Source organism: Ceratotherium simum, chromosome 25 (genome assembly GCF_057802395.1).
Source record: "Ceratotherium simum simum isolate JZ-2026a chromosome 25, ASM5780239v1, whole genome shotgun sequence".
Classification (NCBI taxonomy): Eukaryota; Metazoa; Chordata; class Mammalia; order Perissodactyla; family Rhinocerotidae; genus Ceratotherium; species Ceratotherium simum.
The window spans coordinates 2227358-2252566 of NC_141924.1; the positions used below are offsets into that span (position 1 = coordinate 2227358).

General features: G+C 60.2%; 1 protein-coding gene across 3 annotated transcripts in view; it reads right to left on the reverse strand.

The window, feature by feature from the left end:
* The window catches only part of TAFA5 (TAFA chemokine like family member 5), a 266659-nt gene that overhangs the window by 89632 nt on the left and 151818 nt on the right, over window positions 1–25209 (reverse strand). For all 3 annotated transcript variants that reach the window (XM_014793298.2, XM_014793299.2, XM_087448727.1), the window contains exon 2: window positions 5580–5729. In XM_014793298.2, the coding sequence (XP_014648784.1) occupies window positions 5580–5729 (150 nt within the window). The remainder of the gene's footprint in view (window positions 1–5579; window positions 5730–25209) is intronic.

Sequence of the window (25209 nt, forward strand, 5' to 3'; positions counted from 1 at the left end):
ACTTGGTACTACCTGACGTTTGAGCCTAGCCACGCCAGTGAGCATGAAGCGGTGCTCACTGTGGGTTTGATCTGCACTTTCCAGATGACTAATGATATGCAGCATATTTTCATGTGCTTATTGGCTCTTCACACACATATCTTCTCTGAAGAATGTCTATTCAGACCCTTTGCCAACTCTTTAATTGTGTTATTTGTCTTTTAATTATTCAGTTATAGGAGTTCTTTACATATTCTCGATAAAAGTCCCTTAGACACATGCTTTGCTAATATTTTCTCCCATTCTGCGGGTTGCCTTTTCACTTTCTTTTTTTTTTTTTTTTTGTGAGGAGGACCAGCCCTGAGCTAACATCCAATGCCAATCCTCTTCTTTTTGCTGAGGAAGACTGGCCCTGGGCTAACATCCATGCCCATTCTCCTCTACTTTATATGGGACGCTGCCACATCATGGCAGTGCGTGCCCGGGATCCAAACCGGCGAACCCCGGGCTGCCGCAGCGGAGCGCGCCCCCAACAGTTTGCGCTACTGGGCCAGCCCCTACCTTTTCACTTTCTTGACAGTGTCCTCTGAAGCACAAAAGTTTTTAACTTGGATGAAGTTTCATTTATCTATTTTTTTCTCTTGTTGCTTGGGCTTCTGGTGTCATATCTAAGAATGCTTTGCCAAATCCAAGGTCATGAAGAGTTACGCCTATTTTCTTCTACAAGTTTTATCATTTAGTCCTTAACATTTAGGTCTTTGGTCCATGCTGAGTTAATTCTTATATACACTGTGAGGTAGGGATCTGACTTCATTCTTTTGCATGTGGGTATCCCGTCGTCCCAGCGCCATTTGTGGAAAAGACAATTGTTTCCCCACTGAATGGTATTGGCTCCCTTGTCAAAAATCAGCTGACAGTGTATGTGGAGCTTTATTTCTGGACTTTCAGTTCTTTTCACCTCCTTCTAAATGAGGAGGCCCCTCAGGGCTCCATGTGGATCCTCTTCTGGATCTTTACTTCCTTCCTGACAGGGGACTCCGTCCTCAACCAGAACCATCTCAGCCGTCTACACAGACCCCTCCCAAACATTTATCCCTGCTCCACGCTCCCTCTGCAGAGTCTCTCGAGGCCATGTCTGCGACACACGTGTCTCATGTATTGCTGGGAAGAATGTAAACGGGGGAAATGTGGTTCCCTAAGTTGGGTACAGCAGGCACCGGTTTAGAAAGGGCCTCTGCACATCCATCTCACTTCACTCTAAGGAGAGCATGATAATGGTCATTGTTATCCCAATCTGTGGATGAAGACAGGGACTCGGCCCAGGGGCACCCTCTGGTGACCTCACGCAGGGCCTGGGGTCATGGCTTTCCACTCCACACCCTGGGGGTTTCTGCCTCCTGGGCTCCCCTGGAAAGGCACGTTATGAGTTCTGACCCTAATGTGCGGGCACGTGATGTGTGTATTCCCTGCTTAGGAACACAAGGGTATAGTCACTAGACAGGCAGGCACACGGCGGGTACCACTGGTCAACCACATCAGCTAGGGTGTCCTGGCAGGGCATTCAGAGAGCCTGGCTGGCTGTGCAGAGGGGAGCTCGGACTTCCGGAAGCCTCTCCAGACTGTGCCAGCCCAGGTTATCCACTCCTCCCCAGCGGCCAGCTGCAGCCCTCACCACAGGCCTGGCCGAGCTGGGACACTGGTCTGCCTTCCCCAATGGTTCCCAAGGACAACCTCCCGGTCCCGGGCCTGAGACTCCTGCCTTCGCCTTTTGTGCCCAGGGCTGGGGCAGTGCTGCTTCAGAAACAACCCCTCTTCCCGACGGCCTGCGCCCGGCCCCTGGGCTCCACGCAGACTTCTTTACTTTGATTTCTTTCTAAAGAGTTTCACGGGAACTCAGCTGACGGGAGGAAGCACCTCCATTTATAAAGAAAGACACTGCTTCAGCGAGAGGGAGAGCTGGCTCCGGGTGGTTTTCTGCTGCGTGCCAGGAAGGGCTGAGGCTTGGGGACAGGGCCTCGGTCCTCACAGCAGCCCTGCCAAGGCCTCCGGACCAGGCACGTTTCCACTGATGGGAAGAGGGTAGCTCAGAACTTTACATGTCAGCTAGCGCGTGGGGAAGGGAGACTTCACTCACCTGTTGTTAACTGTGGCGTCCACGATGGGCAGCCTTAAGGTGAGGTTTTGCCCTGTATTTGTGTGTAAGGACGCGAAGCCCTGCAGAGATGACCGGGGTTTATTTTAGAACCTCTTTCCTGATGGGTCTCTAAGTCAGAACAACTCCAGGCAGGAACGCTGGGTCACAGTGCTGCCGCAAAAGGGCTGGGGAGCGGATGACCTGGAAACACTTCGAGTGCAGAGACACGACCAGGAGTTCCCCTCCTTCCACCAGCCCCTTCCTTTCAGCAAGAGAAGCTATCCTGGTGTGCTCCTCTTCATCCCTCAATACCCTGCTCAAATGCTCCCTCATGGATGCAGCTTTGCCAACGTCCTGGGCAGGAAGAGACGGCTGCACTCTGGGTCCCAGAGCCCCTGCCCCACAGCACTGCATGTTCTAGGTACTGGGTACTTTACGAGTCAAACTCTCCTTACACCTCTCCTCCACCTTATTTGAATGAATGAATGAGTGAGCAAATGAATGAATAAGTCGATGAATAAATGAATCAATAAGTGAACAGACACAGACATGCTCCAGTCTTTCAAGCTCCCAGATTCTCCACACATGGTAGGGTCAGTGTTAACCATCCCAATTTAAACCTTGCTTGCGTGAACTCCCAACCAACCTGGCATGGCGCAAGTTTTCTTTTGAGCAGACACAATTCACACGCGAGAAAACTTATTATGCACAGAGAGCAAGAAAACAGAAAAGCAAAAATTAAATTAGATGGCAGCCTGGAAAATGCCCACTGTGCAAAAATCACCAGCTAACTAATTTGTCTGGTCTCCCTTGAAAACGGCCGGTTTTAATTTGGGTCTCTGGGCCCCAGCTCTGGAGGCGCCGGGAGGCTCTCGGGGAGAGGGGTGAGCACACGGCTGCAGATGAGCAGACCCAGATTCAATTAGTGGTCACTTGTGACCCCGACCCTCCCCGCAGGCCCGGCTCTCTGGCAGAGCTAATGAGGAGAGAGGAGGGGATGCGGCTGCCAGCTCCTTGCCTGCCTGCCTGTGAGGAGCGCTCTCCCTCCCTCTGGTCTCGGGAAGAATCAATCAAGTCAGCCGAGAAGGCCCGCTCGCATCACATGCGAGCGTGTCCCCGTCACCGAGCCGGAGATGGCGGCGGAATGAGGGGGCATGAATCAGTTCACTGGGATCAAGATGGCCCCCGTCCCCCAAATCTGCCCGGGACTCAGGCTTGCAGGATGGAGTCTAGAATCGTAGAGACGTCCAGGAGTGGCGCACACCTGGGTGTTTAATCCCTTTTACAGGATGCCACGTGACAGACGTTTTACTAAGGACAGACAAGAGGTTCTTATAAACAAAACCAGCCCCTGGGGCGTGGTCCTCCCTGTTCCAGCGCCTCAGACCGCACCTCACAGCAGCCTGAAGACGCCTCCGTTCGCCTCCAGCCTCCGACACGGCACGGTCAGCCTCCTTTTCCACAGTCTCCTCATTGTCCCTGACGTCCCCAAAGGGCTGGCAGCACAAGGCGGCTGGCACATGGCTGTGGGGCCTGGGGGGCTGTGGGGCCTGGGGAGTGGGTCAGCTGAGAGCCCCCCCGGTCCTCAGGGGGTTCTGGGCACCCAGGCTCTGCAGGTGAGGCCCCCATGCAGCCGCACCTGAGCAGCCAGCTCAGCCCCAAAGGTGCACAGCACCTGGGCCGGAAGTCCTGTGGGCCAGGCCTGCCCCTCCGGCCGCGAGTCCAAGGCCCCTCACTCCTCCTGGCCCTTCCTGCTCGACACCCAGTGGGGCTAGAGGTCCCGGCCGTGGGCCCCAGACAGACTCACTGCCCAGCCACGTCCTGGCCAGTCCAAGGACACACTCATTGGGGACGCTGGCGGAGGTCCCTGATCCAATCAGCCCATCCCCCAAGGTGGGCTCCAGGCTCTGCTGACCCCTTCCCAGGATGCCTTTCTTGCCTTGGGGGCCACACTGGGACCCGCCGGGCTCATCAGAAAGCCTTCCCCAAGGTCCCACAGTGAAGATCTCGTCCTTACTCCTGACGCGCCCCACCCCCCACCAGTGACTCTCGAGCTAGTGCGCCAGCACTCACGATGTCTCAGCCCCGCGCTCGGCATCTCCCGCCACTCCTCAGGTGACCGTCACACGCACTGTTATTATCCCCATGTCAGAGGTCAGAGCGGAGGCGTGCTCCTGAGCAGAGGCAGTGGATTTGAGCCAGCACCCCAGAGCCCCACACAGAGGCTGTGGGGGAGGGAAGGGGCCCCGACCAGAAACAGAAACCTCAGATTCCAAACCCAGCTCTGGAAGACCCCAGTAAGTCCCTCTCTGCCCTTACGGGATGGATCGGCTGACCCCGGGGACCTGGCCACTTGGATGTGCTGTGACCACCTCTCCTGAAGCACCCCGAGGAGCCAAGGCCCCCGCACACGCCTGCGTGGGGCCATCCACCCCAAGGAACCTGGACGGACACGCGAAGCTGCTGCTGGTCAGACCCACAGGAGCCCCCAGGGCTGCCCCAGACAAGGGGCGTCTCTCCAGCTGCTCTGGTCACAGGTGGCTGGGCAGGGCTCTGGCCTCGCTCGGATGCCTCCTGGCCCCGACCCCTGGCTGGTGTGGACACCAGACCCCCCTGCCTGGCCATCAGCCTCAGGGTGCCAGGTCCGACCCGGAACTGCCCGGGCCTGGGCTGGTCAACGCCCAGTTCCCAGGTGGCGCACACGGCGGCCTGCTCTCCCAGTGGACGGACGGCCCCAGGCTGGAGCCTTGAGAGCAGCTGCATGTGCTCCCCTCCTCCGCTTGTGATTCTGAGTCCAAAGACAATCCCCAAAGGTACTGCCTCACGCAAGGCACCTTTCTGAGCGTTAATTCAGCAGAGATGTCAACACGGCGCATCTCACCCACCAGGCAGTTCAACTCCCGGTGGCCCCGCGGGAGGTCACCACCAGCCCGCCGCATGGGCTCATCACTCCTCGTCGGAGCCCCTGGGGGCGGGGTCCTGCTGCACGGCACCGGGCCTGGGGCCTGCGGGTGCCTGACACCTGCCAGACCTGGAGGAGGAGGAGCCCACCGCCTCGCTGGCAGCCTCAGCCGGAAACCACACATGAGGGGGTAAGAGCACCCAGAGCCGCCGGCTGGCTCGCAGATGGCACGGCCTCCGAGACCTCTGCCCACAGCAACACCGAGGGGACAGCCTCCAGGCCAGGAGCTCCCCGCAGCCATGCCTGGGGACCCTGCACCCTGCCATCCACATCCCCAGCACCCCGGACACCAAGCCCGCAGCCACCAGTCGGCCCGCACATGCACGAGCCAGCACTGCCCTTGGGAGCACTCGCACCGGATGAGACTGTCCAGCCCAGGCCTGACCCCGAGAACACTGGCCTCCACAGAACGCTCGGGGTGGGTGGGGGCCCTGCGTCAGGTGGACGTCTGGCGCACAGCCTCCTGTGGCCCTCAGAGGGGTCGCCCCGGCCGTGGGCTCTTACCGTCCACGCAGGCGGGCCGGGCCCTCGTGGTGCCCGCGATCTGCCCCTTTCTGCACGCACAGCGAGCCGTCTGCCGGGCGATCGTCCTCCGCGGCTGGCTGCTGTCCCGGTCCAGGGTCACAATCTCACAGGTGCCGGCGGCCAGCTGACCTGCAAGAGAGGCACAGACGTGGGCTGAGTGGCCCCACCCCGAAGACAAGCCACCCGGCCACCCCGCTCTGCAAAGGGCCCACGGCGGCTGCAGGGAGGGCAGCTGTTTCCCCAGAGGGGACGTGGGAAAACCGGCAACGATGCTTTCAGGAACCTGCTCTAGGAAAGCTAGTACGCTGGACAGGGCCAGAGACTCCACTTTTATGCAATATCACGCTGTCAGCCCTGCCTCGGTAGACAGGAAATTAGAAGTGGCCTCGTCTCAGTCGTGCCGGAAATGAAGGCTGAGTCAGAGGAAGGGCCCTCTCACACTGCCAGGCATTCTGATCGCAGGAACCTGGACAGCACAAAGCAAAGCGATCCGAGGCCACGCTGGGCCCCTTGGCTCCGCACCCAAGCTGGCCTGAGGGCGGGGACCCCAGTGCAGACCCTCCCCTGAGTCTGGTGACAGCTGCGTGAGCCGCCACCTTGTGAGGGAGAAACCCCACATCTGTAGAGCCGAGAGCCACAGAACCTGGCCGTAACCCCCCGTGCCAGGCCGTCTCCCTCCCCACAGGCTGGTGCACACACACATCTATGCACAAGATGCACACACAGACACACAGCTACACAGAAAATGCAGCCGTGTACACTCCACGCGCCTGGCAGATGGACGCGGAGCACACTTCACACAGGTCCACACGGGCGGGACTCGGGTGAATGTGCTGAAGTCAAAAGTCACACAGACCACAAGCCACACAGGTACACACGGAGACGCTCGTACAGTGTACACGTGACCTGGACACACACACAGATGAACATGGAGATTCTCATACAGTGTGCATGTGATCTGTGTAGACATGCACACACAGTTACACACAGGCCACCTGGACGTGCCCCACACTCCTGCTGTCCCACATGGACACTGCCCCTGCTCCCGCATTTTGGCCACCCCAGGGCACAGGACTGGGGCAGCGAGGCCCTATGGTCTTGGTCTGGCTCTGGGCCAGCCCAGTGTGCAGAGAAGGGACATGTTTCCTTTGAAGGTGATGACTAAATAACTTTTACTGGCTTCCTCATCCTCTACTTGTCTCTGAAATCCAGGAAAAGCGCCTGTCTCTCGGAGGGGCCCCAGGGCCACTGTCCCAGCAGAGGGATGGACCCGCGTTCTTTCAGACACTGCTCTGCCTGTAAAATGGGGCACGGCCTCCCTAATAAGTGCTGAATATCAACAGGGAAAAAGAGGGCACCAGCACTCCACGGAAGGCGGTAAACGTGAAACCCGGCCGCCTCACCCCACCTGAGGCTGGAGGTCCTCCCCAAGCCCAGCCGGCACTGCCCCAGTTCACCATGGCGCTGTGAGCATGGGCTGCCCCTCGGCCGGTCAGCTCCAGCCTGGCCATACAGCCGTGACCTCCACCTGGGCCCACCCTGTAGAGCCACGTGGAGGTCCCACTCACTCTCTGCCTTGCTCTTTCAGTCTCTCAGCAAACAGTGAGCGCCAGCTGAATGCTGTCCTCTGTGTTGGGCCCTGGGACGATGTGAGCGAAGCAGACGGCATTCTGCCCCTGGGGAGCTACTCCCAGCTGGGGAGACGGCCTCACACGTGTGCATGGACAGGGGATCTTCAGGGACACAGGAGAGCTGGGGGGTGATGCTGCAGCTCAGAACAGCAAACGATGAGCAGGTGACACCCAGAGGGGACCCTGGGTGCAGGTGGAGGAGGGGTGGCAGCGCCCACCCTGCAGAGAAGTCGCTGGCAGCCCCCCGCTGCTCCCTGGCTGCCCGAGTGTCCATCCTCACCACACTCCTGCTGTCACCTTCTCCTGCTGCCACCTCAGGCCCCCTCCTCCAGGCAGCACCCTGGGTCCTCCAGGCAGCCCTCTAGGTCCTCCAGGCAGCTCACTGCACAGGACTGTGCCTGCCTTTTTGTCACTTCCAGATCCCCAGCCCAGCCCAGAGCTGGGTCCAGGGCAGGCATTGCACAAGCTAGCGGGATGAAGTGTGTGGAGCAGCCACCTGCTCCATTGGCCCTGGTCTGTCCAGGCCGCCCTTGACCCTGGTGGTGCCGTATCTGGGTGCAAGCCAAGAGGCCCCAGCACGTCTGCAGCGGGCACCAGACACGCCGGCCCAGGGCTGGGAGGGAGCTGTGCACGGTGGCCCCGACCCAGCCGCCCAGAGCCCATCATGCACGAGATGTGAGGCCCGCATCAGGGAAACCACACAGAGGCAGGACGAAGGATGTGGGCAGCCCAGGGCCTCCCAGGCACCTCCTCCCCAACCACCGAGACCCCCTGGCTGAGCAGAACCCCATCCCACAGACAATGCCCAATGCCGCCTCCCCTGAAGGCTTCAGCTGCAGATTTTGATTCTCACTGGCTAATTACCCGCAAAATTATACATTGTGCTAAGGACAAGGCAAAAATAAACAAACAGAAGTGTAAATAAATAAGTAAACCAATGCAGCAGAGGGAAGAGTGTCCGGGCTAAGGAGGGGACGCTTGCTCGTGACAACAGTGGTTAGAGCCTCAAAGACGTGATTATGGGTAACTGCATCTGAGCGGGTCCTGGAGCACGACGAGGATGTGGTGATTTACGAGCTGGTGACACTGTGATCTGCAGTCGGGCATCTGCGTGGTCTCCATCCCGGCAGCTATCTTAAGCTCTGCAGGTTGATGCGGGGCCGCTCTGCTATTCCCGGTTCTCGCTGCCGCCCACCCTGACCCCAGACACCTCTGGCTGACGTCACGGCCGGCAGAGGCGGGTCTCCCAGGCACCGCGGTGCCAGCTGCCTCCTCTGGGATGCCAGGCAGGGGGCAGTTCTCAGAAGCCGCCCACCCACTGTGGCTGAGCGGAGACGGAGGGTGGCAGTGCTGGGGCTGTCACAGAGCCCAGGACACCCTGGTGTGTCTCTTCTCCTCTCATAAGGTCACTGGTCGTGTTGCATTAGGGTCCACGCTAATGGTCTCATCTTAACTTGACCACAGCTGCAAAGACCCTATTTCCACATAAGGCCACATTCATAGGGAGGGGGTTAGGACCTGAACATAACTTTTGGGGGGACACCATTCAACCTAAGAAAGGAAGATAAACCAACCTCTGTCGGAGATACGGACCTGCCCGACTTGGAAGGAGCCCACACGTCCGACCTGCAGGGTGCATGCCCCGCACAGCTCTCTTTTCACGAGACGATGTGTCCCCAGCTTACTGGTTTATTACCAGCTGACAGGACATCCAGGATTCAGCCGGAGCGCCTGGACCAGCCTGGCTCTACCCGTCCACACAGCTTCCCTGTGGCTGCCCTGGCCGCCCCTCCTCAGGGTCTCTGCTTGTATTTTTCAGCCCCTCAATTCCTTGCTTTGGGTTGGTTTTCTGCAGATCCTGAGGCCCTCGTCCTGTGCCTTCACCCCAGGCTGCCTTCACCTCCTCACCCTGCTCTGTGACCGTCTTCTCGGGCTGGCCTGGGCCTCGGGACATTGCCCCTGCCTCCTGGAGGAGCTAACGGATGCAGGCCCCAATCCTGCCGGCCTCCTCCCCGGGGCTCCACCGCACGTCCACGGATCCGAGCACCCGGAACCCTGTGACAATAAGGCTTGCCAAGGGCAGATCTCCCGGAAGGCCCCGGGGCAGGTCCACGACTCTGGGAAGCAAGCTGCCTAGATGAAGGGCAAGGGGTCAGGGATGGGGAGGCAGTGCATCGGCAGCCGTGCCCAACAAAGAGGCACGGAGAAACCGAGGCGCCTGGGGGGCTCAGAGGAGGCGGCGTCCCGAGACACTTGCCAGCTCTTACACCACATGCCGGTGTTTCCAGCAGATCACACGGCTGAGCACGAGGATCAGGTGTCAAACGGGTGGTCATCCCAAACTGGGTGGACGCTCAATGTCACGGAGAAGAATCAGCTGGGTCTGGGCCTCCACCCGGCCCGGCCTGTGCTGTCTGTTCTGCACCGGGAGCCAAGCCCTCAGTTTAGGCTGTAAACTCAACATGGGTACTAACCCGTTGCTAACTAGTACTTAGAATGCAACCATCTGCTCCTGAACTCATGAGCTCACGCGGACATACCGAAGCTCCTCTTCCCGGAGCTGGGCCCGCCCTGTCCGTCCACACCTGCCGGGCGCACCAAGTCCCACTCGGCCTGGCGGGAATCCAGAGAATCTTATTCAACTTACTGCACCCGAGTTTGCGGCAGGGTGCAGGGGGCAGGGGGCAAGCAACGGGCTGGCCCTGGGCACCGTGGACCACACTGGCCACTGCAAACCCAGAGCTGAGGTCCCGACACTGCCTGTGACCCTCCGAGGGTTCTGCTCAGAACCAGCTCCAGGCAGGCGCCCCTCCGGCCCTCAGAAATCACTGTTCCGCTCAGATTTCCCATTTGTTGTGAAGATCTCACTTCCTCACACCTCAGCCCCCTATGTCTACTGACTCCATCATCCTGGCCCGAGCCCGGATCCAGTACAGAGCAGGCGTATCTCGGCCCTCTAGACTGCCCAGCCCCGGACACAGCCTGCCCCAGGCCCCACTCTCCTGTCCCTTCACACTCAGCTCCTGAAGCTCTGAGGGCAGCGGGGTGGCTGGCTCAGTCCCGATGGTGCTGTACATCACACCCCAGCAGAGTGCACACGTGGACCCTGAGGTCTGGGAGGCGCGGCAGGTTAAAGCCGTGAGCACACAGGGCACCGGCTTGGCCGGGGGCTGGAGTGGAGCTGGGACAGGCCCCAGAGGAGGGGGATAGGCTGCGGTGGGGCCCAGCTCCCCTCCCCTCCAGCTCTCACCCTCCACCCGCTGCATCCCCAGAGCCCCCGCGACTCCCAGTGGGTCTTCCTCAGGTGCTGACACAGGTCCCGGGAGGGGATCTGGGGACAGGAGGGGAGCACGGCAGCCAGGAAGCTTCTAGAGCTGGGGATCCCCCTGCTTCCCTCCCTATTCCCCTTCTCTCTCCGCTCATCTCTGCTCTCTTTCCTCCACACACAAAGACATACACACACGGATACACACACACTAGTATGCACACAGATACACAGGCAGGCACATACAGACACACACAGAGACACACACACAGAGACACACACACAGATACACACACGAATGTGCACAGATACAAAGACACACACACACACACGCACTCTCAGAGCTCACAGAGAGGCCTGTGTGCAGGGGTCCGGGGCAAAGCTGGGGTGTAGGTGGGGAGGTGGCCTCATCTCCAGGCTAAGGAGAGAGGGACCCTCTGTGGACGGAGACCAATGTCCTCTCAGGGAGCCTGGCTCCCTGATGCCTCGAAACAATGGCAGAACCATGCTGACCCTCCTCTGTCCTAGGGAAACTCCACTATCTCCCCTTTTCCCAAGTAGGGACCCGGAGGCTCAGGGAGGAGGAGGCCCACCGGGGTCACGGGCCGGGAGGAGGCAGGGCCAGGGCTGACCCAGGTCTGGCGGCAGGCGGCAGGGAGAGTGTGGGGGCTTCCACCGTCTGGGCCGGTCCCAGGGAACCCACACCAAACTGAGCCGCACAGGATGGGTCGGGCCCACAGTCGGGGTTCTCTCGGTCACCCCAGGGCCCCGGGCAGATCCAGGATGAGCACGAGGCAGGCGGGCTCCCAGGGCCCTGGGTCCCACAGCTGAGTGCAAGGCCCATCGCCCCCTTGTTCTTCGCTTTAAAAGGCTTCCATCCATCCACCTCAAGACGCTGCTGGCATTTTGTCTGGGGTGGGGGGTGGGTTATGATGCTTTTCTGTCTTCTCCCAAGTTTTTTATATAAGGAACTTGCCTTACTTTTAAGACCAGAAGGTAAAACTGCTTCAAAAATAAAACAAACAAGAAAGCACAATTCTTTCTGTGACACCCACTCCCACAGCACACGCAGCTGGTCCCCCACCGCGGCTGCCTCTGCAAAGGGGATGCAGGCCAGCCTGCTCGCCCGGGGTCACCTGGACCCACAGGGCCCGCCAGGGGTTCAGGGGCTTGGAACCTCCAAAACGCACACCAAGGAGGGTGTGGAGGGTGACAGGCAGCTGCTGCAAAGACGAGAAGAGACAGAACAGAACTTTGGGGGAGTTTTCTCGTTATAAAAGCAGCAACATAATCATCTAACAAAAACCAGATGACAGGAATTTTAAGAAAGAAACGATCCCTTTTTCCCCCAAGGATGAGCCGCCCTCCCATATCTCCTCCCAGACGGCATCTGTGGTCGGGTTGTGCGTGGGTGGTTCAGGCAAACTCCCTGCTCCACAGCCCACTTTTGTCACCTAGCACGCACGGGGACACCTTTCCACCTGAACAACCCAACCACGCTCCCCCCGGCCACTATGATCACTGTGTCTCTGCACACAGGTGGGGCTCCCCTGGGATAGCCCTCTCAGGATAGGGGGCACTGGTTGGGGCCGTCACTTCTCACCCCCGTCCTGGCCACGGAACGCGGGAGGCAGCCTTGCCCCTGCCTGTGGGTTCAGAGGTGTTCGGGACCTGAGTCTGTCACGGCTGCTGGGACAGAGGAGGCCTGAGCCACCCACGGTCCTGGCCGCCAGGCTGGTGGTCTCCGAGCCTGAGGAGAGTGAGCACGTCCCTTAAGAAGCCCCACCGTAGGCGTGTGCCCCACTTGGTGGCTGGTAAGCCTGCCTTGGTTGCTAAGTGAGCCTGGGCTGTTTGTGCCAGGCACACAGGCATGCGGGGGCTTCTGCAGGGCCAGCCGCAGGCATGGGCCCATTCACGCTCTTCATATGCACAGGACAGCAGGTACCGACATGCCTCCATGCCCGCCCGGGCGCCAGCTCTGACCTCCAGCTCGTATGTCCTGCAGTGCGGCTGTCTGACAAACACGCTCAGGACTACATCTGCTCGGGGCCGTGCTGGTGGCTGAACAAAAACCCTGACCGTCCCCCAGGCAGGGGGACCGAAGTGCCCAGTCTGGTGGCTCCCAGGAGCCCGGGAGAGTGGCGGTCAGAGAGAATGTGAGAGGCCTGGGATGGTTTCCTCCTGCCACCACAGCTCTCACGTGCCCAGAACACGAAGAGCCCTGGGTGTGCAGCAGCTCTGCCGGTGAGTCCAACAGAGCAGGCTCAGGAGGGCACGCCAGCACCGGGGGGCCAGCACTCAGGCCGGGCCTGAAGCGGTGTCCCAGGCTCCATCATCAGGGGCCACCAGCTGCGGCTGAGCTCCAGGCCTTCCTGAAGCCACTGGCCAAGAGCCAGAGCCCAGCCAGGCGGCTGCAGGTGCGCCCAGAAGAAGGGGCTAGGACATCCACCACCCACGGCGCCCCAGAGGCTAAGAGCCTGGCCTTGGGCCCAGTTGCTGCACTCATCACCCGAGGTGCCAGCACTGGGCTGGACTGGACTTGAGAGGCCGTGCCAAGCCCTCACAATCCCGTATAGGGCCAGCCCCATTATCATCTTCATTTCCACAGATTTTACAGAAACAGCACACAGAGGCTACATCACACTTCCGGGGGCCATGATTTGAGACCCAGAGACGTGGGCAGGGGCACAGGAGAAAATATCTGTGGACACACCTCCCAGGTACACGCGCAGCCCTTGGGGCCTCTGGGGTCGCAGGTCCCTGCAGCCGTGTGCGGACAGGCCGTGAGCCAAGCACACGTGGGCCTCGTCCAGCTGCTGTTTTTGCTGACAGAACCAAGTTTCGTCAAGTTTTGTTCATTCTCCGAGTCAGACCAGGCTGGATGGCAGGACCCCGGCCCCTCAAAATCCCAGCACAGTCCCCGGTGAGGGCCGCCCCCCCAGACGCTGAGCCCAGTCACCAGAAGGACCTCAAGAGTGTCCTGAAGGCAAGTTGTACCAGGGTCCTCGGGTGCTGGGCTTGGGCTGGGAGCGGTTTCTACACCCGGACACAGTCCAGGCCCCACGGCTCCAGGGGGACAACTGGGCAGCCAGTGCCCTGTGGACTCCTGGGCGGGAAGCAGTGCTGGGGTGACTCTGCCGGGCCTGGGCCTCCCAGGCAGCAGCCCCTCCTTTCCAGGGACACACAGACAAGCCGTTTAATTGGCCCGGCGATGACATAAATCCGGGAGGGATGTCTGATATGATGGATGACAGAATAAAGATTCAAAATGACTCTGACAGGCGCACACCGAGAGGACGGCGTTTAGCAGCCACAAATGTCAGTGCTGGGCTTGGATCAGAATGATAACAAGGGGCAGCCAGGAAGCCAGCAGTCCTGGGGGCCGGCCCTGGGCGGCCAGAGGTGACCATGGGCTGCATTACGACCTAGCGCATGGCGTGACTTGGAAGATGGGGGGCCTGGGGCAGGTTCCCAATGGGGAGGGAAGGGGGCCCCTGTGGGACCCGTCTGGAGCTCAGACGTGGAGCTTCCCGAGGAGGGGCATTTACAGCCCAGCCTGCTCAAACGTGGGGCGGGGCAGGTGGGTTCTCAGTGTGCCATGGCCAGTCTGCCCTGGGCCTGCGGTGGGGGTCAGGTGAGAAGGCGGCTCTGCCCTCAGGGAGGGTCCTGTTTGTGCAGGCGACGCCATGGAAACCCACCCAGTACTGGTACTCGTGCTGGGAGGGACGCCGTGGCAGGGAGGGTCACGGGACCTGGAGAGGCTTATGGACAGAGGGACAGTGTGGCACTGCTGCATCTCTTGCAGGCCAGCCTGAGGCACTTCATTTATAACACTGAGCATCTGCATTCTGGGGGGAAGAGCTTCCAGTGTCCCGCCTCAAGAGTAGGCATGGTGGATCAGGGGGCACATTGAGCGTCCACACGTGCCCCATGGCCATCGAGGGTCAGGGGTCTTGTGTGAGTGTTCTGGGCCTCACAGGGCCCTCTGGGAGACGGGGTAGGGTGGTTACGGGGAGGCTGACCGCAGTGACAGCTCGTGGGGGACTCGAAACATCAGTTATCAGAAACAACCCACGTCCGTGTCATCTCTGACCCAGAACAAGCTGCTCCCCAGAGCTCAGGACGCCCAGGAGAACGCCAGAGGAGAACAGGCTTCCAGGGGGAGGCGAGGAGGGTGGCGGGGCCCGGTTATGGAACTCTGTGTCATCACCCACTAGTCGCTGTGACATCAGAGGACAGTGTTTTAAAAGTCAGGTCCCAGGCAGAGTTCACGCACAGAGGAACACGCCCACTGTGAGTGCCAGTCTATGAGTTCACATGCTTACACCCAGGCAATGCTGCTCCCGCCAAGAGGCACATCTTCTCCTGTCCCAGAAAGTCCCCGCACACCCCAGAGCCAATTCCCGCCACCCCTGGCTCCGGGCAGCCACGGATACGCTTTCAGGACAGAGCCCAGGGGAGGGGAGACAGAATATCCGCGGGATGGGGAAGAGTCGAAACGGATCATGTCAACGCAGCTGTGGTTCTCATTCAGATGCAGGTGCCTGTTTACTGGGCTGTTATATAGAAATTTTTTTTTTTTTTAGATCAGGATTTATGGTCAAAGACACTGTAATCCACTGGCCTAAATGACCTTCAGCCTCTTCCTTCTCTGGGAATCCGGAGTCCTACGGCCCTATGGTCCAGCCTGAATTGGCCCTCTGTTCCTGCAGCTTCATCCCCAGGTGTGGACACACCAATGGTGGTGACCGACACCCAGGAGTCCCACTGGAGACCATGAAGTGGAAGCACTTGGTTGGCCCCTGGGGAGAAAAGTGGCCTTGAGAAGGCCTCAGACAGCCTCTCCAGGCACTGTCTCGAGCAGGCAGAAGGCTGCCTGCCGGGGGTGGAGCAGGAGACCCAGGACCGGAGCAGGAGACCCAGGACCGGAGCAGGAGCAGAGGGGCCCACACCCAATTCTGTCTTCCCGCAAACCTCTCTCCACTGGCCTGGCCTCAACACGACTTCCTGGGACGTCAGTGTCCGCAGGGGTGCCAAACTGCTCGCCACCCAGCTCCCGCTGTGATGCTCATGACACCCAGGTCTCACGGGCCCGGGCTCCCTGCTGCTTCAACCCGGGTTTACTTCCTCAACTCTGCAGACACTGGAAATGCAGCTTGTGAATCTGATGCTCTGGCTCTTATGCCTCCCAGCCTGCAGGGAAGGAGGAGTGAGTCCTGGGCTGGCCTAGACCCCTCCCACTGTAAGGTGGGCACGGCAAGTCCTCTGTCAGGACAGGCCAGGGCAGGCAGCTCCACACAGAAGAGTCACAGGACCAGTGAGGACTGGAAAGAATCTGCCGTCCCACAGGACGTGACAGTGACAGTGACAGTGCGGGGCCATGTGAGCTCAGCACCAGGACCCTCAGATCCACGTATGTGCCCTCCATGTGCAAATCGATCTCTAGGAGTCTGCGCTAAGGGAAGGGTGTCACTCCGAGTGTCACGGCGACAAATTGGAGAACATGGTGTGACCTTGGCGGCTGGAAATGGTGGTGTGGACGGCTTCTCAGGCCTGGGGCAACGCTTCCCACCATGACGCGGGATTTCAACTCAGGACGCAGGCACCTTTGCACTGCGGTGTCATGATGCTCAGGGAGTCTGCGGTCTCACCACTGTGGCAGGACACCACTTTGCCCACTTCCCCCTGGATGCGCATCCTCACAATACGCGTCCCCAGATCTGTGCCTGGCTCATTTTCAAAGTGTGACACGGCGAGAAAATATCATTTGCAAAATCGAGAGGAGAAAAGATTTAAAGAACTTGCTAATAGCCACAGGGTAGGGCCTGCCTGGTGGACGCAGGCGGGGGGCAGGCAGTCCCTGGACGTCCACTGCCGCTTAGCCTGGACGGGGCAGAGGGGGAAGTCCTGCCCCCCCTTATCTCACACACAGTGTGCATGGATGGGTTCATCACACATTTAAGGCAGCGCTGGAGAAAAGCGGGGGTCAGGGAGGTTGGCAGGGCCAGACTGTGTAACGCAGACAAAGGCATTGCCGCCCTAATGCAGACTCAGAGCATCAATTACGAGATTACTATTATTACTGTTTTTATTATGGGCGAAACTCCCCAGCCAATTTGGCCCGAGGCCAGGAGACAAGGTGAAAAGGAGGCAGCCCGGAGGGGGGTGGGCGACGGGGGCTGCTCCCAGGATGGAGATCAGCCCGCCAGGCTCCCCGCCTCTTCCTGTCTGGGACACACACACGTGTGCACACATACCCCCCCACATGCACATACACATGTGCATACACCCCACATATGTGCACACACATGCACACACACGTGTGCACACACCACACACACGTGCCCCGCTGTCGTCCCAGACGCACCCCAGCCTTGCCCAGCACCAGTGGTATTTGGAGGTCCACCTCCATTTCCTCAGGAGGCAGTCAGAGAGAAGGGATGAGAGAAGACCTGCGAGAGGGATCATCCAGACCTGCCCTCCATCACACACGGCTCCCGTGTGCAGACAGCTCTCCTTCACCCACCCCCAGCAGCCCATGAGCCACGCACCTCCTGGCTGGCCATGGGACTCCAAGTGGACAACAACTGGTGTTGCTGGGAGGGGAGCCCTCTGCCCACCCCCGCCGGAGCTGACAATGGGGTGTCCTGACCCGGGCACAGTGCCCCCTTCCTGTTGCCTGTGAGGTGGTCCCGACTCGTGCTCAGCCACCGTTCTGGCCTGAGCTCACACCAGTGCTGTCAGCGAACCGCAGACTCATGGCCCCTCCACCTCCAGCCCAGGCGGAGGGGTGCCGGGGCCCCGACTCCAGGAGGAAGTGGCATCAAGAGTAGAGCCCTGGGCCTCCCCAGTCGTCACTCAGCCTCTCCCGTCACAAAAGGAGATACCTTTTCCAAATTTGAGCTGTCTAAATCCCCGCCTTGACGCTGTGCTCACAAATTAAATGTTTAGTTTTATCCCTGATCATATAGACATTTAGTGTGAGGATTAAAAAGTACAGAAAGAAACACTCTTTAAGATCCGATGGAGTATTACAGTCTCAATATTTGAGTTACCTTGAAATCGAGTTTCCTATTAAACCCCGGCACCAAATTCTCTGCCGTAGTTTGACTTCAACAGACCAATTAAATACATGCAGCAGATCAGCAAGTCCAGTTCCCCCATGGAGGTGTGTGGGGACTGGCCGAGGGTTATCTCGGCATGACAGTGTGTAACGCGATATAAACAAATTAAGTGAAATGGGGATCTGTCCAGAAGAGCCTCTCCCATGGCCTCACACACGTGGCCAGCCCAGGTGGCTCTGCAGCTTGGGCCTTGAGGGTGCGGTGGTCCAACCTGCACAGCTGTAGGGTTGGGTCCGGGAACTCCAGACCCAGCCCCTCACTGGAAGAGAGGACACGGAGGCCCATGGAGGGGAAGGCCACACCACGGGTCAGTGGTCAGATCTCAGCCTGGGTGGACCCGCAGTTGCTGAGAAATGAACAGTGTGCCAGCCGCTGCCACCACCTGCCCAGAAACAACGGGAGACCCTGGCGGAAGTCACAGGACAGGGCCGCTGTGCTCCTGAGACCAAGAGCCAGCCACGGTCCACATCCAAAGAGACAGGACGCGAAGCAAGGCAGGAGGCAGGAAGCACACAGGGTACAGAGGTGTCCTCCTCACCCAGAAACACGCCCAGCCGAAAGCCTGGGGCAGGGGACCCCCACGGGGACCAAGGAGCATGAAGATAAAAAGACAAGGGCTGCCACCTTCACCAGCACCAACTGGCCCTGCAGGGCTCGGGGAGAGCAGGCTCAATGGGACCCTGGCTCCAGAACCACCTGGGGGGTGGAGCCAGTGCTGGTGCGAGCTGACTCTGTGTGTGTGTGTGTGTGTGTGCGCGCGCGCGCGCGCGCGCATGTGAACTGTAGACCTGAGGGGGTCCCCCGCCCCGCCCCAGGCTGAGGCTGCCCTGGGTCCCGGCCAGCGAGGGGAGACAGGAGACCGGCGTCTGGACCCCAGTGAAGGCCCAGTTCCCTGAGTCCTGCATGTGCACAACCACACCCGTTACTGAAGGAACATCCCCACGTCTCAGACTTTGGGGACCCTGAGCCAGCCGGGCTGGCCCACAGGCCCTTCAGAGGTCCCCTGTGGGGGCACCAGGGCGACACTGTGACCTCAGATGCAGGCCACTCAGCCTCTGCCCGGGCGTGCCCTCCTACTCCTGAGGACACAGGCTCACGGCTAAGACATGCAGGCACACACACACTGCAGTGTGTACACACCACAGCAGACGTGCATACACACGCACACGGCATCCCCGAGCAGTCCCCGGGGGCCCATGCGCTCCTGCCCGTGTGGCTCAGCAGCCAGGAAGATGTCCGCTAGGACCGTCCATGGGGCCACACACCACCCGCCTGCTCGAGGCTCGAGGAGTCTCTCGTGGGCCCTCATCTGCCTTCCAGCCCCGCCTCCCAGGATGGCCGCCTGCCCTCCCAAGAGCTCACACCTGACCCCCCAGCCCAGCCCAGTCCGGGAGACACTTCTGCCATCACCCTCAGCTGTGTGCCTCTGTCCCTGGAAATGACAGCTCCCCTGGCCCCTGAGGCTGGGTTGATGCCCCGCCTCTGGGCCCGGAAGCCTGCAGCACGGCCTATGCTCAGGCCTGGCCCAGCCCGGCTCCGAGACACGCCCCTTGAAGGGAATCGAGGGGCCCACGGCAGCATCAACCTGGCCCTTAGCCATGGCTGACCCCTCTGTCCCCACAGCTGAACTTCCCAGCTCGTCTCCCAGGATCAGAGAGACCAGAAGTGTCACAGGAAAGCCCGAATTCAGATGACCCCAGGGGGCAAGGATTCCCACGCGGTTCACCGGGACCCAGTGGCTGACTTGTCGGTTCTGGCGCAGTGCGTCCTGCAGTCCAAATGGGCAGTTGGTCCCCCAGCCGTCCTGCCCTGACTTTGCTTTCTTCTCCCATCTTAAAGATGAGCCTTTGACTCAAGCCTGCTCTGTAACTTAACCCCAACCTCCCCTGACTGTCCCTACTAACATAACTGTGAAGTATAATTATGGCTTTTCCAGCAAAGTCAAGGATCTTCTCCCAAAAACCTCCCAGAATCCGGCCGACCTCGTCCAGCCTGCCCCTGTCACATCAGGGTCCTTCCTGTCCCATGGCCGCACTCTCTCCTCTCTGGGCAACCCTCCCACCCAGGCTGTGTCCTCTGCCCAGAGGCCAGATGGGCTGGGAAAAGAAGGGCAGGCAGTGGCCTCTCCCACATCCGAATGCACCCTTCTGGAACCTTCTGCCAGCTCACCATGGAGGCGAGGAGCACCCTGCCTCCTGCCTGGCCTGTCCCGCGGCCTCCTGTAGATTTGAAAACATGGGAAGGGCCCAGGAAAGCAGTGCTCTGCGGGGAGGGGAGGGAGGAGAAGTCCGCTCACCCTTTACCAGCTCGGAAAGGCCTCTGCTGGAAGCCGCCACTGCGGCTCCTCTGAGCGTGTTCAGGCTGCACTCTAAGAGCCTGGCTTTTGACTCTGCAGAGGAGCTGGTGGAGGGGACCATGACGAAAGAGAAGAAGGGGAATGGCGGTGATTACTGCCATGAGGCAGGCTCCTTGGGGCCTCCCAGAACCCAGACCAAAGCGTCTCCACTTCAGTCCCCTCCCTCAGCTCCACAGCTGGCCTAACATCAAAATCAACACGGCCCTGCCCCCGCCCAAGCCCCCCCCTCCCCCGGCCCAGGCACACCCGGGCCACACGGAGAAAGGCACGCCATCCTGCTCCTGCCGACCCCTGGCTGACAGAGAACCGGGGTGCGCTGCAGGGCACGGGGTGATCCGAGCAAGTGGAAGCCACCACGGGGTTGTCGGGGACCCTGCCTCTTGTCACCGCCCCTGCAATTAATCCCGCTAGGACGGGGCAGTGCCTGGAGGGGGATGCTTGTCCTTGAGACGTGAGCTTTCAGAGCCAGCTGCCACTTCAGCTGGGATCACGGCTTCAAGATGAAAACGCGGGAACGGATCAAGGGCTGAGGTGCCCTTTGCAGGCAACACCTGGGAAGGCAGACGCCTCCTGCGGAGGAGCAGCTGTTTCCGGAAGGTTCCGGGCCTCCAACCTAGGAAGGGGAGGGTTATTAGAGGCGGCCCAGGCAAGGCTTGCAAAGAGGGCAGAGTGGTTTGAGGTCGGCTTGTGTGACCGTGCGGGTCTGTGCTCCTCCCTGGAGAAGGCCGGAAGGGAGACGCCAGCTCCTCCTAGGACACGGAGGCCCTCGGGTCCTGGCCCTCCTCCTGCCCGGCAGCGCCTGCCCTCCCCCAGGCCCCGGGCCTCTGTCCTGCCCTGGCTGTGCCCTCACGAGCAAGCCTGCCCGGGGAGCACCTACTCACCCTTCAGGTCCAGACCTGCCCCTCCCTACTCACACCACAGCCCCCAGGGAAAGGACGCTTGTTGGGGTGCACTGTCACCCTCCCTTTCACCTCCTCCCCCTCTCGCTGGGTGGGGGCAGGGGCAGTGGGAACGCCGATGGCCACACAGCCCACTCCTGCCCGATGCCAGCAGGCTGGGCTCACCTCCTCAGCTGCATGTTCCGCAACTAGGTCCAGCTGGTCCCAGAGGCTCCTCAAGGAGCGAGGCCTGCAAGGTCAGGGCTGAAGGGCGTGCCCACGGAGGCCCCCTGACTTCTCCATCTGGAGGGGACACTCCGAGCCCTGGGACCACAGCAGCCCTGGCCTCTCTGGCGGGGGCCCTGGGTTCCCTCCCTCTCATGCTCCCCAGGAGCCAGGGGGCAGGTCCTTGTTCTCTGTTTCCTCATCTGCACGCTGAGCCAGGCAGATCCCAGCCCCCTCCACCCAGCGTTCCCTGCTCAGTAACCTGAGAGCTTGGGGCCCAGTGAGCCGGTAAAGCCCATGTGGGGTCTTGACGGTCAAGGCTTGTCCCTGACTCTGCAGAGATGACCCAGGCCTCCAGAAGCCCCATCGGTGACTTCATCTAGGCCCACCTCTGCCTGGGGTTGCAGGGACACCATCCTGGAGGCTGCATCCTCTCTGCAGTGTTAGGAGGAGGAGCAGGTTAACCCCGCTGCCAACCCCGATCCTGACCATCGAGCCGGGCAGAGGCCCCGGCAGCGGGTCCTGAGACCCCTCCTGACCAGGAGAACTCTCCAGACTCTGCCAATGCCCAGCACGGGGCTCAAGGCTCCAAAGTGGGATTTACACCTGGGGGAGCCGACTACAGACCTCCGGGTATAGCGGCCCCATCCCTGCACAGCCTTACACCGTCAAAGGGATGGGGCATGGAGAGGGCATCAGCCTTGGTCTCCCGAGGGTAAGATGAGCCCGTGGGACGAGACAACATTCTTCCCTCTCTGGACCGGGCCATCACCGTCCAGAGCAGGTGCCATGGGGAAAGGCAGAGGACTTGAGCGGGTAGGGGTGACAAGAGGGTGGATGGCAAGCGCTCCTCTGCCCTGAGCTGGCAGGTGGAGGTCAGGCCCACGCCAGCATTTCCCTCTTAATGGCACAGCCACCCGGCGGGCCCCAGGGCTAGAAGGGGCCTGAGAATGCACAGAAAGGCTGACAATGTGGAAAAGGGTGTTAAACACCCTTTTCAGGTGAAAAATGGCCCGAGAGATGTCCACATCCCAAACTCGGGAACCTGTGAAAAGCCGTGAGTGTCACCTCAAGTGGTAAAGATGTGACTGAATTCTTGAGTGGGGAGACGATCCTGAGAGCCCATGTCATCACGGGGTCCCTACAAGAAGGGGGTAGAGGGAGGTTGGACTACAGAAAGGTCGGGTGACACCAGACGCAGAGGTTGCAGCCACACCCTGTGAAGATGGAGGAAGAGGCCACGAGCCATGCGATTCGAGAAAGGCTGGGAACAGCTTCTCCCCTGGAGCCTCCCCTGCCCACACCCTGATTTCAGCTCAGTGAGACCCATTCTAAGACCTGTGACTACAGAAGTGTAAGAGAATAAACTTGTGTTGTTTTAAACCACCGAGTGCCTGGTACTCCACCACAGCAGCCACAGCAAACACGGCCTGGCTAGTAGCTGGGTTGCCACCACAGGGCCCCGGGCCTGACGTCCAGGGATGGTCTGACGCTGGCCACGGTGGGCGAGGCCGGCTCGCCCAGGGCAGAGGGGCCTGGCAGATGCTGGCTCCTGGAGGGCCCTGTAGGCGGGGGCCTGGGCAGACCTGAGCAATGAAGGGCGGCTGATGGGAGAGGTGTGACCTTGAGTACCTTCTAGCCTGGTCACACTTCACAGAGCCGGGCCCTGGTGGTCCTCCATCCCACTGGTTCCTGAAGAGGCTGCCCACCCCCCGACCTCAGCTGGGGCACAGGCTGGGGCTCCGGTCCACAGCAAACACCTGCACTCCAGCCACCCCGACACTGCTGGTGGGAGATGAGCTCTAAGAAGACACGGCCACGCCCAGGGTTCAGAGGATTCTGATTCCGGTGTTATCACATTAAGTATCAATTATCAGTGGCAATGTAATGGGGTATACTCAGTTGTACCGAGCCCCACTCCGAGCTGTGTGGCTGGCTGGTCCCTGCAACCCTGCAGCCCCTGCAAGGTGGGTGCGTTTCTGCATCTCGGCGAGGACTAAGGCTCAGGGTCCCACCACCACCCAGGGCCACGAGCAGCGAGAGAACGGGCTAGACCCAAACTCGGAGCATTAGCCACCACCCAGGGTCCTCCATCGTCCTTGTACACATCATTACAGACTGTAAATGCTGGGAGACTCAGACACGTCAGGAAACCCTGAAGGTGTGAGACTCCCCACCAGTCCTCTCCAGGTGAGAACAGAAAGACGCTCAGATCGGGCAGGAGCAACTAATTACAGTCCTGCGCCGCGTAACGACGATTCGGTCAAGGATGGACCACATATCTGACAGGGGTCCCGTAAGACTAGTACCATGGAGCCCAGGTGTGTAGGAAGCTATACTATCAACGTTTGTGTAAGTGCACTCTATGATGTTCGCACAACGACACAATTGCCTAATGATGCATTTCTCAGAACAGGTCCCCATCATTAAGTGACGCGTGACTGTCCCTGGGCCCCTGAACCAGAGTCCAGTCCATTTGTTGTGTAGTGAACACAGCTCCAAGATGCTGGGGCCTCCTGGGTCTGGGTAACAAAGCCATAAGGGGCTCTGATCTAAAGAGCTTCGTCTGATCGCACAGCCTGGGGACCTCGGCGCAATCGCAGAAATATTGCCACGCAATGGAGCTTGGGGAAGGCTAGCAGACACCCACAGCCAACACAGCCATCCCTCTCCGGGTGTTGTTGGGGCTGCAGACACTGGGACATCCAAGGAACAGAAACCCCACTGCTGAGCCCTGGGCAGCTCCCTCCCATCAACGAGGTCCTTCCAGGCCACTTCTTTCTGGAAACGCAGGGAGGGTTTGTGAACGGCCCTGCCCATAAGGAGGACACGTGCTGGGATGGGGCTGCCCAATAGGAGGCCACGCATACCTGGGCTGGCTGCAGCTCCTGCCTGGGGAGCCTAAAGGTGCCTGCCTTCACCCCTGGCCTGGCCGGAGAGAGATCAGGACCCAGACCTCGTCCACAGCAACTGGGCTCGGGCTGACCTTCAGGAGTGGCTGCGCCCAGGGGAGCCTGACTCGACCTCTCACCTGGCCTAGCGGTTCATCTATCCGGGGGGGCAGAGTAGGGTGACTGGTCCCAGACCTTCCCCAGAATGTTCCAGGAGAACCCATGACTCCAAAGCACAGGCCACTGTCTGGAGAAGGTGTATGTGTTCCCCTGTCCCCTCCGGCCCCTAGCCTCCCTCCCCAGGATCAGGCGCCCAGCTGGCCTCTCCCAGCTGGCTGCCCTGCTGGGCCCTGATTATCTCCACACCGGAGGGCAGTTTCGGGGCTCCCTCTGGCCTGGACCTCGGGCCTGGCTGTCCGGTTTCAGGTAGAAAAATGAAAGGAGCTGGGAGCCCCACCCAGCAGATGCCCCTTCTGCTTCCTTCCCACCTGCTGGCTTCATCCCCAAGGGACTCAGGGCCCGGATACCTCGCGCCGGCCCTCCGTGCTGGCCCCGACAGCCCTGCTCCTCTGCTAATGCGTGGGTGTTTTATGGAGGGACAGTAAAGGAGATGCGGGCACTTTGACTGCCCTCCCTGAGGCAGTGAACGCAGCCCTGACATGCTGTCATTAAGCACCTCACCACCGTCCAGCTGGCTCCCAGACAATTATCCCTGTTAATGTGCCTATTAATGAGGCACTGCCCGGCCCGCCGGTGCACACGGGGCCCCAGGGCCTGTCCCGAGCTGGACTGGAATGCTGTTGGCACAACATCGTAAACACTAGGTAATTGCGCTGCAGTTGGCGACTTCGCAAAGGTCAATAAAAGGCACGCCTGGCGAGGCTCTCCAGGGCAGAGCATCCTGCGGCAGGCTGGGACCGCAGTGCCTGGCCGGCCTTCAGCCACAGACGCCGGGACATCAGGCAGCTCTTCTGTCTGGGGGCCAAGGAAGGGCCCCGCCTTCGTAGATCTTGCCCACCCCAGACACGGTGCCCTGTGCTGGTCAGAGCAGGGCCTGGAGACAGCCCTGGACCAAGAGGGACAACAGCCCCCCTCAGCTGGAAAGAGCCCAGCGCTGTTCTGTGAGCTGAGCCCCGAGTGGAGAATCTAGAACTTGCTGCGTCGGCAGCAAAGGGAAGTCCTTGTCATAGCCTCCTCCGCTCCTGTCCCCGCCCCACCTTGGTCTAGTTAGTTCCATCC